The sequence below is a fragment of the Phytophthora sojae genome, assembly GCF_000149755.1.
Source record: "Phytophthora sojae unplaced genomic scaffold PHYSOscaffold_13, whole genome shotgun sequence".
Lineage (NCBI taxonomy): Eukaryota > Oomycota > Peronosporomycetes > Peronosporales > Peronosporaceae > Phytophthora > Phytophthora sojae.
Window position 1 is genome coordinate 1463952 of NW_009258127.1, and position 13884 is coordinate 1477835.

The following is a 13884-nucleotide window of genomic DNA, read 5'->3' on the forward strand; positions in this document are numbered from 1 at the left end:
AGACCTCAGTACTGGTCGTAGTGGTAGTTGTGGTTGTTGTCGTCGTTGTAGTGGAGGAGCCAGTCTTGGTAGTCTCCGACTTCTTTTCTACCGTCTTTTCGACAGGTGTCTTGGTAGCAATCTTGGCTTCCTTCGACGCGGCAGGCTTCGCCTCCTTCGCTTCCTTGGGCTCCTTTGGTACCTTAGCTTCCTTCGCACCGTTGGCGACCGGCGTCGACTCCTTCGCAGGCTCAGCAGCCGGCGCTGCTGGTTTTTCACTGGCCGCCTTCTTCTTGGGAGATTTCTTGGGCGACTTCGTGGCGGACTTGGTCGATTCGTTCTGCTTCGCGTCAGTCTGGGGCGGGGCAGGGGCAGCGGGCTCTTCCTTGACGGGCGTCGCTTCCTTCTTCTGCGGGGTGCTCTGCGCTGTGGTGCTGGTGCTGGCGATCGCGGCCTTGGCGTCCTCCACCGCAGTGGACGAGCCTGCATCGCTAGGACGGTCCGACGAAGAAGAAGAGCCCTTTCCGATGACGATGGCCTTGCCCGTCTTGGGGTCGATGATCTCAAGACGCTTCCGCTCGCGCTTCGGGGGCGGCTGGTGCTGCGGCTGCGGGACTGGCATGGGCATGGGCATTCCTCCCATGGCCATGCCCATGTCCTGCATAGGGGGCATGCCGTACAAGGGGGGTCCTCCCATGTACTGTCCGGGGCCCATCATGTACGGGGGCGGCATCTGCATCTGCGGCGGGTAGTATCCCTGAGCTGCTGGGTTCATGGCGCCTCTGGGCATGTACTGCTGCTGCTGGTGCATGGCGCCGCCTCGCGGGGGCCCGCGCATCCGTGGCTGGTGGTGGTGGTGGCCTCCTCCAGGGGGGGCGCGCATCTGCTGGGGCATGCCCGGGCCGGGCGCGCCCATGGGGGGGGCGGGCGCGTAGCCCATCGGGCCGTTGTACGGCCGCGCAGTCTGCAATGCAAGAGAGCCAAGTGAGTACAATACCCTATACAAGAGGCAAAAAGATCGGGCTGCGCCACGTACGTGCTGCAGGTTGAAGCCTCCGCCCTGCTTGAAGACCGGCGCGTTGACGTCCATGCCGTCGGCTCCGGGCGGCGTCATCTGCGGGTGCGCGGGCGCGTCGTGCTGCTGCGGGCCGCCCTTGGGTCTGTACTCTGCTCAGGATCGATTGATTAATTAGTAAGGCGGTTGTGTTGTGTTGTGTTGCCTCGTCGGTTGCGAGCTGTAGCGTACCGAGGTGGTGCGGGTTGCCGCGCGGGTGCGGAGCTCCGCCGTTGGGGCCGTAGCCGCCGCGGCCGGGGGTGGAACTGGGGTGCTGCGGCTTCATGTTTCCATCCAGCAGCAGCGTCTCCTTCCTTTCCTCTAGCCTAAGTCGACCGAAAGCTCTCCCCTTGACCTCGAGAGCTTCAGAGGGGGATTGGCTCGAACAAAAGGGCCGCCAGCCAACCCGCTAGAGGTACACGTGCGCCACCGAACAGACACATCTGCACACGGACGAGGCGGCAAGTGACTTGGAGTTTGTATGCTGCGATTGTGTGTCATCTGTGTAACGGAGCTATCCCGCCAAATTATTTGCCCAAGAACGCGGCCGCAATTGCCGCGTTCTCCTGCTCCTCGTCTCGCTGGCGCCGACGCAGCTCGGCAGTAGACGGCAATGGACCCACGTCGTCGGTCTCGGCGGCGCCGATGAGCTGGGGGAATCCGCAACAGCAACAGACACGGTCAGTCAGAAACCCTCAAAAACGGATGACCATCACTCTGTACGTTGCGTACGTGGCAACGGTATCTTTTTTTAGATACTGTAGACCCGGGTTTGGGTATCGCAGGGTATCAATTGGCTTACCTCGTCCTGGGGCACCACGACGGGCGCGAACTCGTCCAGCTCCAGCTCGGCCTCTGTGTCCCAGTGGAAGCGACTGGCGAGGAGCTGCCGCAGGTGGAAGGCTCGTTGTCGGAGCTGTAATATACACGTTACAAGTGTGAGTCATCAGTATCTGCTGCTGAGGTGGACACCTTTTCGCGCGAAGGGTCCTTCTCACCTGCGGCGGACAGTCGTCGTCCTCGATCAGCTCCAGCAGCGACAGCAGGCACGGCCGCAGGAAGTTCTCGCTGGTCGTTTCGTCCTGGAAAAAGTCCTCGGGGATCTGTAGAGCGGAACGAGGGAGGTGGTGAGCATTAGGTGCAACCAAGTGGACACTTTTGATCGACCGACGCACCTGCTCCAATTGCGTCCTGAAGAGCTTGATGAACGCGAGAAACAGCGCCACGTGGGTGGAGAGTGCTCTCTCGCACGAACACAGGAGTGCAATGAACTGCGCGTCAAAGGAAGCACCAGCATCATGTATGGTTAGATCAGCTTCACTTCGGAAGGCGAAGGCCTCTCGACTGCCAACGCACCTGCTTCCATTGCTCCAGTGCAGCAAGGGACGACAGCTGCAGGAAAACAAGGAACGACAGCTGCAGCTCGCCAACGAGCTCTTTCCAGTCGCCGCCAAAATCCGTCTCAATCAATTCTTCCAGCCTCTCACTACAGTGGGCGGGAAAACAGCGTAGGTTAACAGATAGTTTCTCATCAAGGTTTCCGGTGTGTATCGCCATCACCACCCACCTCCGATCGAAATGGTATGCTGTCCGCGCTTCCGCCGACAGATCTGTCCGAGTCTTCTGCAGCGTTGTAAAGCGCACTGTTCGTGGTAGGTCTGGAAAGTATGGAATAACGCCCTCCTGCGTTTTCGTCGAGGTCGCAGCATCCTCCACCGCGTCTCCAGGGAGGAGGATTGCGCCAAACTCGACACCGCAGCGCTGCCAAGCAACATAGCAAGTCGAGGAGAAAAAACGGTTAGAATCGCTACCATTTCGCTGCATGGCCAGCATTATCAGGTGGTGACCAACCTGCAGCACTGATGGCGAAATGAAGTTGGAGAGCCGCTGCCACGTTTTCAGGTGCTGCTTCGGGTACGGCCCCAACCCGCTATCTAGCTGAAACGACAGCACGGCACCTGCACACAACAGCAGCAACAATAGTAACAAACGTCAACTTGGAACACAAACCCAACCGACTCTGTGCTCGACTCAATCGCCTTACGCTCGAGGTTCTCGGGGTTCAGGCCTGGTCGCGGCGGCCCCAGCTCCTCCTTCTCTATGCTCCACTCGCGCACAATCACCTGGGCGTGGCGCTCCACATTGACGAAGAATCCCTGGCGGATGCCGTGCTCCTGCTCCCGAGAGCGGAAGAGCACGAAGTGGATCCCCAGCGGGAGGAACTTGACGCCCTGGAACTTCGGCCCCGTGCGGAACACTTCGTAGTCCACGCCGAACTCGGTGGCTGCAGGGACGTCCAGGCACACGAGAAAGCCACCGACAGCAGCAGCACCACTGTCAGTCGCAGAGTCGCTGGCTTTGTCGTGCTCAGCGCCGCGCAGCACGCGAGAGAAGAGGTCGGCGGCGAAGTCGCCGCGTTGGTCACTGTTGGCCCCATCCATTGGTAATACGAAACGTTGATTGATTGGGTTACACAAGGGGTTACGTGTTGGGGTTACGCGCACTTCAACTTGGTACGAATGGCTACATGCTACACAGCTACGCTACGCAAGCACCAGCGCGGTACTCAGGCAGCAGATAGCAGCTACGAAGGTTTGCTGGCGTCCAGCACCCGAAGTGACGTGAGTTTGCGGCGTTTCGTCGAGTTTCGGTCCCGGAGAGAAGCGAGGCTGGTCGTCCGGAGCCACCACGTCGCCAAACGAGCCGCTGCTGCTGCCAAAGCCCGAAGACGTCGACGTCTGCGAGTCCGAGGCGAGCAGATCGTCGGAGGACGAGGAGGCAGAAGCAACACTTGAAGCGCTCGCGTCGAGGTCAGCCTCGCCGCCGCATTTCATGGCAGAGAGCTGGGCAGCCGTGAAGCTGTTGGGCACGCCTGGGTGCGTCGGGGACAGCGTCGAGGACAACGCAGTGGAGGGCGTCCAGGAGCAGCACGCATCGCCCAGCTCCTCACCGTTCGTGGCTCCATCGCCGTCTGAGTCTGCTTGACACAGCTCCGCCGTCCACTGGTGTCCGGCGGCCTCGAAAGCCTCGCCGAAAGCATTCGTCGCGCCGCCGCCGGAAGGACTCGCGTGGCCGAGTGCAGCGACACCAGACACGCCGTTGCCGTTCGGAATACGCGCCACGAACGAAGGGCGAGCGTCGGAAGACAGGAACGCCATCGAGAGAGTGCAGAGTCCCAGAGCGAGCTTCATGGTCGTTGGTCGGGGGTAGTGTCGGGAAGACAGGAAATTGGGAAGTGAGTGAGTAGCGGGGCAGCATAGAACCCCGCTGGCCATGTTAGCCGAGGCTCTAATGGTTCGGTCACTCCTGTAGAGCCATCAACACGCCGACGATGGACTTCCATCATGTCCATTGAGTCCATGGCATTGTCGACTAAGGGAAACGGCCGTTTTTGAAGCGGCGCCATTGATTCATTCGCGAAGAGAATCGTGAAGAGAAGAGACGAAGGTCCCGCGCCGATGGCGTCCTGGGTAAGGCGATGGATGGGTCTCTCGTGGCTACAGTGTAGCGTCCTGTGACTAACCTCGGGGTTGTCCGCGCAGTTGATGAAGAACGTGAAGGATGGGTCCCTCATGAAGGGCGTGAAGGACGGCTCGCGCCGGTGAGCGACGTACAACAGTGGATGCAGCGGTCATTCTTGCTGATGGTTTTGCTTCTGCGCAGCTTGAAAGACGAGATTGCCCGGTCGATGGGCGCTGGAACTGAAGGGGGCGTCGACCCGGTGCTGGAATACCGCACGCAAAGGTCAGTTTAGGCGTCGACGGCTAGACCTAGACGGGCCTGCAGGACTAACAAGCATTCGGCTGTGGCTGCAGGTTCAATCGCTACAACGATCGTCTCGAGGACCTCTCGAAGGCCATGACGCACTACACGAACGCAACGCACGCGTACGCCCAGGCCACGGCGCAGCTCATGCACGCGTTTTCGGCGTTCTTCGAGTCTCAAATGCAGGACGCGCAGGAAGGTGGGCCTTAGAGCGGCAAAGCTGTCCAGTATTTGGCTGTGATCTCACTTGATCACTGTGCAAAAACAGCATCAGCGGAAGCTCCCGAGGCTCCAGGTGTCAAGGCACTCGCTCAGAGCTCTCTCCGCGTGGAGGAGATCCAGCAGTCGCTGCAGGAGAATGTGTTCGATGTGGCTCAATCTCTCCAGTATCGCACAGTAGTGCAGCCACTTCAAGAACTGAGAGCGAGCAATGCCAGCCTGGCCCAACAGCTACGCAACCTGAAGCAAAAGGTGCAGTCAATCTTAAAGCTTCGAAGCACTACAATACCTTCTAATGACGTTGTTCTATCATTGACACAGCTCAGCGACTTTGACTCGGCCCAGCGCAATGCTGAAGCTCAGAAAAGGAGCCCTCCAGACTTTGAGAAGGCGCAACAGAAGCTCCAAGCCGCTACAGCATCGCTGTCCGCCGTTGCAGAAAGTGTCGACACCGACATGAGCATGATCGAGGCCCGACGGGATTCAACTCTCAAGAACGAGCTGCTGACGGTCGTAGCGGCCCAAGTACGTGCCTCTCTTCCCCTCGAAGCACTCCTGGCTTGCACTCGCTGATCTAACACTGTCGTTTTGCTCAGCTCTTCATTCACTCGCGCGCGAACGATCATCTGCAGCAGTTGGTGCCGCTCCTCCCTGGCGTGGCCAAGCCGCTGGTGCTGCTGCTGGCGGAGTCTGCGCGCCGTCGACGACCGGCCAACCCGGCCACGACGGACGTCATGGGCGTGATCTCGTACTCTGGCGAGTACTCTCGAGGTGTCCTGGACCAGCCAGTTCACTGCCACCGAGACAGTTTGGGGGATGTCGCCGCCGTGCACCCGATTGGGATCGCTCCGTTCAAGGTACAGTAGGCCGTGCAGTCGGTGCAGTGCAAGTGCTTGTGCCAATCTATCTAATGCGTGGAGGCTAACCTGACCGTTCTTGCCTTCACAGGACATGCACTTTGGAGAGAAGGTGGCGGTTAGCACTTACGGCCGGCGACAGCAGTGACCGAGACCCAAGGACGACACTAGCTAGCACTTCAACCTTCCGTGCTGGTGGTCCAGGCCCATAGTGAGCTCAAGTGAGCGTTGTCCGGGTGGAAGTGCCCCCGCCTCCATACAACGTCCAATACACTATATTTTCATCCAATCAAATGGGTTATAAAACTGCCCCAATACTGGAGGGATATGTGCGGCCAGAGAGACTTGAGCGACCACCTCGTGCTGCCCAGAATGCTGCCCTCCGTCGTCCGCTGCGCCCGCCGCGGCTTCGCCAGCCACGCCAAGCCCCATGTGCACATGCCCGAGACGGCCATGCTGACCAACAACGTGCGTTCCCGCGGCTGGCTTCAGCGTCTCAACAGCTATAGACGCTGACCTTGTTCTTGTATCGTGTTGTGTGATTCCGGTGTGCAGGGCACGCACGTGTTCGAGCGCAAGGGCTGGGAGTACTCTGCCTACATGGGCATGCTGGGCGGCCCCATCGTGCTCTACCTGGGACTCACCAACGTCCCGGAGACGGACTCGGAGGTCTTCGCCAGGTAAAAAAAATATGATATGAAGGCGGGCAAGGACTGAGCTCTTGAGACTGACACTTGTTTTGTCGCTGGCTGACTGTAGGGAGGAGGTGCTCGCTGCGCGCGCAGGTACGGAGGTGCTCAAGCGGCGCGACAGCGCCCCCGAGGGCGCGCGCTTCACTTTCAAGCCCAGCGAGATCGGCGAGCCGCCGGTGCTCGAGGACGACGAGTAGAGAGAGATGAAGGCTCACGCTGTTCTTGTCCTCCCCCCACCTGCGTGGGCTGCTGTTCTGCGCAGACTCGAGCGCGTAAAAGAGAGGGGCAGCCACGCACGACTGCACACACACACAAAGACACTCGGAGGCCCGAGCTGCTGGAGTCTGGATGCATGGAGTAACTAAAGCAAAAAGACGAACAAATGAGCAGGTCTCTGTTTGATGACGACGACGATGACGATCGACCTCTATGCTTATCTACGCCACAGTCTGCTGCTTCAGGAACGCCTTGATCTCGTCCGTCGTGCCGCAGCTCGTGGCCAGCACGTCGCTCTTGCCCGTTTGCTGCCGGATGAGGCCGCCCAGCACGCCGCCGACGCCCAGTTCCAGGAAGTGATCCACGCCCTGGTCCACGCAGTAGTCGACGCTGTCGCTCCAGCGCACAACGTGCACCACCTGCTGCTCCAGCACCTGCGCGATCTGCTCGGGCGTCTTGGCCGTCGCCTGCGCCTCGACGTTCCACACCACCGGCACCTTGGGCTCGCGCAGCTTGTTGTCTCCCAGTAGCTGCTGCAGGTGCTCGTGCAGCTCCAGCTTCGCAGGCTCCATCAGTGCGCAGTGGAACGGAGCGCTCACGTCCAGCAGCACTGCACGGCGCGCCTTCTTGGTGGCTTTGGCCTGGCTGATAGCGGCGTCCACCGCCTCCGCGTGGCCGCTGATGACCGTCTGCTTACTCGAGTTGTAGTTGGCCACCTGGCAGACCTTCCCGGTGCTGGCTGCGGCCTCTTGGCACAGCGCCTCGGCGTCTTCAGGACGCACGGGCATGAGCGCGGCCATGGCCCCGACCCCGGGAGCCACAGCGCGCTGCATGGCCAACCCGCGGAGATGCACCAGACGCGCCGCCTCAGCGAAGTCGATGGCGTCGGCGGCCACCAGCGCCGAGTACTCGCCCAGCGAGTGGCCCAGCGCGAAGTGCACGGGCGGCAGCTCCGTCTCGTGCTGCAGCACGCGCAGCACCGCCACCGACATGGACAGCAACGCCGGCTGGGTCACGTGCGTGGGCGTGAGCTCGTCCGCCGGCCCCTCCGTCATGCGGCGCCGCAGACTGAGCTTGGTGGCCTCGCTGGCCTCCTCCAGCACGTCGCCCACGAGGCGCGGCCACTTCTCCAGCAGGTCCTTGCCCATGCCCACGCGCTGGGAGCCCTGCCCGGGGAACACGAGCGCGAGGCGGCGCAGCGCCATGCTGAGACTTGCTACAGATACGAAGGTCTCCGGTAGATTTGATTTGTGGCGCGTGCACGAGACGGTCGCGAGGTCGGATCGAGTTGAAGCTGTTGCTTCTTGTTGCTGCTGATGTTGTTGTGTCGCTTATCTACTCAGTTCTCATTGCCTACTGCCATTGATTGATGAATACGGCCACCTCTGTCGCTGCTCGTCCAGGTGGTATCTACAGCCTTAGTCAAGTCTACCGGCGACCTCCACGGTTGTCGTTGCGATCGCGTCGACGGCCGCCGCCGTTGCCACCGTTGCCGCCACGCTCGTCATGGCCCCCGCGCCGGTCGCTGTTGCCGTTGCGGCCACCGCGGTCTTGGCGTCCACGCCTGAACAATGTCAAACACACACACATTAGCTCTCGTAGCCATATCACAACATACATAGCACCACCTTGACAGTTCACTCACATTTGGTCGCGCTGCTGCTGGTTGCCGTTGTTGCCATCGCCGCCACCGCCGCCTCCGCCTCCGCCTCTGTTCTTGCGCTTGCGCTTGTCATCGTGTCCACCGCGCTTGGGCTCACCCCCGCCGTTGCCTCCATTGCCATTGCCATTACCGTTGCCGCCTCCACCGCCGCCGCCATCTCGACGTCGCTTGCCTTCTGGTGCGCTGTTAGTGGGCGGATCGCTGTCGGTCGCTGGCTCACGCTCACGCTTGCGAGACGAGGACACCAGCGATACGATCTTCCGTGCGCCCCCAGTCGGAGTTCCGGCGCCCGTAGGTGACGCCTTCCCGGCGGGGGATGCCGCCGCTGCCGACGGAAGAGGAGGTCGCATGCGGTCACGAGCCACTGGCCGTGAGCGATCTCCTGCCTGCTGCTCCTTCGCCTTGGCCTCCTTCTCAGCGGTGAGCTGGCGACGCAGCGCAGCTTCCGATTGCTCCGCCGGTCGCGCCCTCTTACGCCCAACTTCCGGAGCAGGCGACTCGGTTTTCACGGCCTCGCGCTCTGCCTTCATCCCCCGGTTCGGCTTCGCGGGTTCAGACTCGCGATCAGGCTTCGGTGAAGAAGTCGGCTTTACAGACTCCTCGTTCCGAGCAGGACTAGGCTTGGAGACCTCCGGTTTCCTGGATGCGTTATCCGACTCGCCGTCCTCGCGCCCGTGCATTGAACCGCGGTTTCTCTGGTTGCGTTCATGACGGTCGTGGCTGCGACTGCGGCTACTTTGGTGCGAGTTCGTATCGCGATCACCACGTCCTCTATGATCCCCCTCACCTCGTCCACCTCGGTTAGCCTGCCCTCTCTCGCGTCCCCGTTCACGAGAAGATCGGCGGCTGTCACTATTGTTGCCACGGTCGTCAGCGCGGTCTCCAGAGCGACTGCGTCGTGGGGCTGGCGATCTCTCGTGTTTCCGGGAAGCCGACCCACTGCGCTCACGAGTATCACGCGCCTCATTCGCTCGGCTGTTGGCTGAATTGCTCCGTCCGGCAGCCTTGGTGGCCGAAGGAGACGCCTCGCGGTCTCGGTGCTCCCGACGACCACGTCTTTCTTCGCCCAAACGACGATCACGAGGAGCATCGGCTGAGCTGTCTCGGCGTTCTTCAGGCTCTCCACGCTCTCCACGATTCCGACGGTCGTGAGGAGGATCTGCCGAACCACCCCGTCCTCCACGGCCATTACGCTCACGTTCGGCACCTCGACCGCGTACCGAGTCTAGTTGCTTATTCCGTGCCGGTGTGCTGTCGTTGTTACTGTTGGTCTTCCCCATGACGATCTCGCCGCTCTCAAGTTCTTGGCTCTCGACACGGCTCAGCACTGGCTTACTTGAAGTTTCGCGTTTGGCGTCGTTACTCTTGCCGTCCTCGTTGCGGCTCTTGCTTTCTTCGTCGGCAGCATCCGTCGTATCCTTCTTCTCGTTACTGGACGACCCAGCAGTGGGTGACTTTGCTGGAGCGCTGCGTGTGCGCAAGAGCCTGTCATCGATGAGAGATGCCTTCCGCTTCGTCAGAAGAGCGAAATATCGCTTGGCCATGATTTTGATGTCTTCTCGGTCCTCGTTCGTAAGCTTCTCCACAATACCCAAAATCACTCCAGCAGTCCCACGACCCGCAGGGAACACATCAATCAGCTTTGTGAGCACCACAAGCGTATTGCGGATAGGCATGTACTCGCCACTCGACAGTGCCGTAGTGTACACCCGCTCCAACTGTTTATGCCAATTAGCATACGCCGACTTGAATTGTCGGTGCGCGAGACATTTCTTGTCGTCTGTCAAGTCGAGGCTCATGCCGATCTTGCCGTGGATAGCTTCGTCGTCGTACGTCGCGCCATTCTGGTACCAGCGCAAGGTAATTCCCAGCGTTTCTTTCATGAAAATGCCGAAGTTGCTCGCCTCTCGCTCCGTCGCGCACAACACGATCGCCGACACCTTCATGTTCACCTTGTGGATGTACTGGAGAGTACTGAGCTGCGGAGTCGAAAACGTGTGCAAACGTTCCATGAACTTAGCGGCGAACAAAGCGTCCTCAGGAGATATCAGCGAGCGAGGGATGACACACTTCTGCAGCAGCTCGTCGATCGCTGTCTGGTGATCCTTCGGTTCCATCTTGAAGAACTTGTCCTTCATCTCCTCCAACCGCTCGTACACTCGTTTCCGATGAGCCACCTGGTCCTTCTGCTCTGTAGTCAGCACATCGATCATCTGCGTAGTTTTCTCCTTCAGTTTCTTCCGCTCACTCGCGCTTAACGAAGCGTTCGCACCCGAAGTGACCGAGTTACGCAGACGCAGAATCTCCGACTCGTACTGCTGGAACGGGATATGGATATCGTAGAGCTTCAAACCCCAGAACGTCGCGTACAGCTCCGGCGTTAAGCCTACAAACGGGTCTTCAGGCTTGGCATCGGCTCCATTATCGGTACGAAGCGCGTTCTGGATATCCTTCAGGAATTCGGGGTTGTACATGAACCAGCTCTTTTCTCCGGTGGACTTACCGTTCGCTGCGGATCCATTAGTAGAAACTCCATTGCTAGCCGTGTTCGTACCGCCAGTCGCGTGGACACCTCGCGGCGCGGTTTGCAGCACTGGGTCATCACTTCGCATTGCCGGACGGCAAAGAGCCATTGCCTGCTCGGCAGGTACATTGTACTCGTGTACTAATGTCGTAATTGAGGGAAGCATCTTCCGGTATACCAGTGGGTCAACCACGCCGCCAAGAAACTGCAGAAGCTGGCTGAGAGTGAGTTGGCAGGTATCATACACCCGCCCGAGGAGCTTCAGGTGTGGGAGCTCCCTGTCCTCATGATACTCAATGCGACTGCGCATCTGGCAAATGAGAATACACAATGGCAGCGCCAGATCCCGCTTGATCAGAGCATCGCGCAGTCGCGGGATGGCACGCCGGTTCTGGAACTTCGGGTCCGTCGGCTCGTACCAAAGGTGCGGACCGCCAGCCTGAGCTTCTAACTGACTCACCGAGATATCTTCCAAACTCAGACACGATCCCATCTTAGTCAGCAGTTCACTCAGTACGATCAGATCCACAGACGCCCAGTTCTGAAGGCGCTGGATGAGATACTGGAGAAGACCCGCCAATTCCACGTTCGGATACTTGCGATAAAAGCTACCGGAAAAGTTTGCAAGCGACGTCAGCCAGAGCGAAACGTGGGTGCCGTCCGACTTCATCGACTTCTGCGGTCTCGACAGTTCACTGACGAGAACGAAAGACAGCACATCCATTCCCAGCGGCGTAACAAACTTGAATGACTCCACCACGGGCTGGATCAGGTTGTCGTACGACTGGATCTGACGCAGCATCGTGCGGAACACAATCAGAGGATTCGAATGCGCCACGTGAGTCAGGCTGCGAGCCGATAGTTTAGCTCGGTCAGCCGTAAGCCGTCGCATAATACCACGAGTGCCCTGAACCACCTCGGCCTCCTTCAGTCGTAACTCCGGATACTTGTCATAAGCTTCGAGCCAGTGCAGGTACATTCGGTATCGCTCGTCACACGGCAAGCCCTTAATCAGGTCCCACATCAAGAACGCCGTGCTTGGGTTGCACTTCTGCAGAGACGTTGCCGGCAGGAACGCGTTCACCAACAGGGACTTCACCTTGCCTAGAAGCGCAGCATCCTTGTCGTCCTTGTCTGCAGAAGCGCTGGCCTTCTTGGAGTGCTCGTCAACCAACTTCCCAACGATCCGCAGCAACTTCACAAAAAGAAATTGGTCGTGGTACAGTTGCGGCCCAATCATCTCCACAATAGGGAATACCTCCGTCACACATTCTTCAAGACTACTCACGCGACGGATGTAGTGGTTGCTGGTGCTCGCTTGAGGTGTTGCCTTCGTCGAGACACCAAAAGGTGCCTTAGTTCCAGCGCTTCTGCCATCGATAAGCTGCAGACTGCGCGATGACAGCACCACGAATACTTCTTCGATCATCACATTTACCACGGCGCAGAGCTCCGAGGTCAGCGGCGTGAACGTAAGAGGATTCACACCTCGCTTCTGGAACCAAGAAATCATCTCGAACGCGCGGTCGCGCGCGCCAATCTCGAGAAGTCCAATGATCAAGCCGTAGACCTGGTTGTGCTCCACCTCCTTCTTGCGCTTCTCTTCCGCTGCAGCCTCGTCCTCGCCTCCAGCCTTGTCAGCATCCTTCTTGGCAGCGAGGCTGATCTGGCCGAAGGAGCCTGCCTTCTTGATCAGCTCCTTTTCATGCTCCGCAGCAGCTTTCACGATCTCTTCACGGGACGGAGCCAAGTGTGGCAGCAGAGCGTCCAACTCAATGAGACCCTTGTTCAGCAGCGTCGCAGCGAGACGATACAGAGAGCGTGGCGTCGTAACACCTTCAACAGCAGGCGGGTCGCGCTTGTAGAACTGGAACTTGAAGCCCATGACGTGGGGCAGGCTCTCGCGCTTGAAGATCTCGAGCAGTTGGGCGAAGCAGTCGTTCCTCGGGTGCATCTCGTAGGCGTCCAGCACGAGGTCCAGGACGCGGTTGGCGTCGAGGTCGAAGAAGCCGATGAGCGCCATCAGGTCGGTGCGCGTGGCCTCCATCTGGCTCTTGGCCACGCCCGTGTGCAGCAGACACAGCACCTTGGAGAAGCCCTCCGTCTCCTCGCGCAGCAGGTTGTACTTGGTCTGCGTGTAGAGCGTCTTGGTGTTGATGCGCACCATCTTCTTGACCAGCAGCTGCGGTTCCGGCGTCAGCTCGGCGTCGTGCAGAAGGTCGAACTCAAGCGCGCCCTTGAGGTGCGTGAGCGTCAGCAGCTTCTCGTCCGCCACGGCCTTCACGATCGCGCAGAGGCTGCGCCACTCCTTGGACGTGTGGCGCTCATGGCCGCGCTCGCTGGCCTCCACCTCGTTGCCGATGACCCACAGCAGGTCCGTCAGCAGGTCGCAGGCCGTGGCTCTCTTCGTCTGGCAGCCATAACAGCGTCAAAACGACCTGATCAGCACGGTAAAAGCCCCACAGAAGGATGAACAGTAGTGCGCGTACCAGCTCCGCCTCCTTCAGCAGCCCCAGCACCTCGTGCTTGGTCAGTTTGGCGTGCAGCACGATCCACACGAGCTCGTACAGCAGCCGCGGCAGGTCTAAGGCGATACAGACCAATACCGCTTAGAATCAGCAGCTAGAGCAGTACCAATAACACTTTAATACGCACCGGAGTCCGCCTCGTGGCCCGAGAAATCGCTCAAAGCGCGCGTCAACTGCGCCAGTCTGCGGAGGGAATAACATCACAATTAATTGGTCAGTCTGTGAGGAGAGGGTCGCAGCGCAGGCCCAGGGGCGGCCACGCACACGTCGGGTCGGCCGCTGTCCGCCCAGTGGTGCAGCGTCCGCTCGCCGATGAGCGTCACGCCCGTGCGCGCGCGCTCCATGCTCGCCTCGATCTCGCGGCTCTCTACACCACCAGGGCTCCGC

The 13884-nt window shown here is 59.8% G+C and overlaps 7 protein-coding genes across 7 annotated transcripts; 2 read left to right on the plus strand and 5 right to left on the minus strand.

Moving 5' to 3' along the window:
- Positions 1–859: 859 nt before the first annotated feature.
- PHYSODRAFT_374901 (hypothetical protein) lies at positions 860–1319 on the minus strand (the record flags this gene model as incomplete). Its single annotated transcript, XM_009539538.1, has 3 exons — positions 860–943; positions 1016–1149; positions 1226–1319. Coding segments are annotated over 3 exons (312 nt in total), but the record flags the coding sequence as incomplete, so codon positions are not given.
- A 465-nt stretch (positions 1320–1784) lies between these two features.
- On the minus strand, positions 1785–3474 carry PHYSODRAFT_530355 (hypothetical protein; the record flags this gene model as incomplete). The annotated part of the gene is made up of 7 exons (XM_009539539.1): positions 1785–1919; positions 2032–2136; positions 2209–2304; positions 2390–2515; positions 2597–2794; positions 2885–2991; positions 3078–3474. 7 exons carry the CDS (start codon positions 3472–3474, stop codon positions 1785–1787), a joined length of 1164 nt encoding a protein of 387 aa, XP_009537834.1.
- Positions 3475–3576: 102 nt separating this feature from the next.
- On the minus strand, positions 3577–4191 carry PHYSODRAFT_531037 (hypothetical protein; the record flags this gene model as incomplete). Its single annotated transcript, XM_009539540.1, has 2 exons — positions 3577–3742; positions 3806–4191. 2 exons carry the CDS (start codon positions 4189–4191, stop codon positions 3577–3579), a joined length of 552 nt encoding a protein of 183 aa, XP_009537835.1.
- Positions 4192–4605: 414 nt separating this feature from the next.
- Positions 4606–5883, plus strand: PHYSODRAFT_307080 (hypothetical protein; the record flags this gene model as incomplete). Its single annotated transcript, XM_009539541.1, has 5 exons — positions 4606–4634; positions 4697–4777; positions 4849–4997; positions 5067–5542; positions 5614–5883. 5 exons carry the CDS (start codon positions 4606–4608, stop codon positions 5881–5883), a joined length of 1005 nt encoding a protein of 334 aa, XP_009537836.1.
- Positions 5884–6243: 360 nt separating this feature from the next.
- Positions 6244–6972, plus strand: PHYSODRAFT_289036 (hypothetical protein; the record flags this gene model as incomplete). Its single annotated transcript, XM_009539542.1, has 3 exons — positions 6244–6342; positions 6430–6554; positions 6634–6972. The coding sequence occupies 3 exons, from the start codon at positions 6247–6249 to the stop codon at positions 6761–6763; spliced, it is 351 nt and encodes a 116-aa protein (XP_009537837.1). The 3' UTR covers positions 6764–6972.
- On the minus strand, positions 6944–7993 carry PHYSODRAFT_348396 (hypothetical protein). The gene has a single exon (XM_009539543.1). The coding sequence runs from the start codon at positions 7985–7987 to the stop codon at positions 7004–7006; it is 984 nt and encodes a 327-aa protein (XP_009537838.1). The 5' UTR covers positions 7988–7993; the 3' UTR covers positions 6944–7003.
- A 79-nt stretch (positions 7994–8072) lies between these two features.
- PHYSODRAFT_348397 (hypothetical protein) lies at positions 8073–13841 on the minus strand (the record flags this gene model as incomplete). The annotated part of the gene is made up of 7 exons (XM_009539544.1): positions 8073–8346; positions 8428–9140; positions 9233–9604; positions 9666–13379; positions 13459–13553; positions 13625–13680; positions 13762–13841. 7 exons carry the CDS (start codon positions 13839–13841, stop codon positions 8211–8213), a joined length of 5166 nt encoding a protein of 1721 aa, XP_009537839.1. The 3' UTR covers positions 8073–8210.
- Between the last annotated feature and the right edge of the window lie 43 nt (positions 13842–13884).

Bases quoted from the DNA above. Each gene is read 5' to 3' on its own strand.
- PHYSODRAFT_348396 (XM_009539543.1), bottom strand. From the start codon at position 7,987: ATGGCGCTGCGCCGCCTCGCGCTCGTGTTCCCCGGGCAGGGCTCCCAG.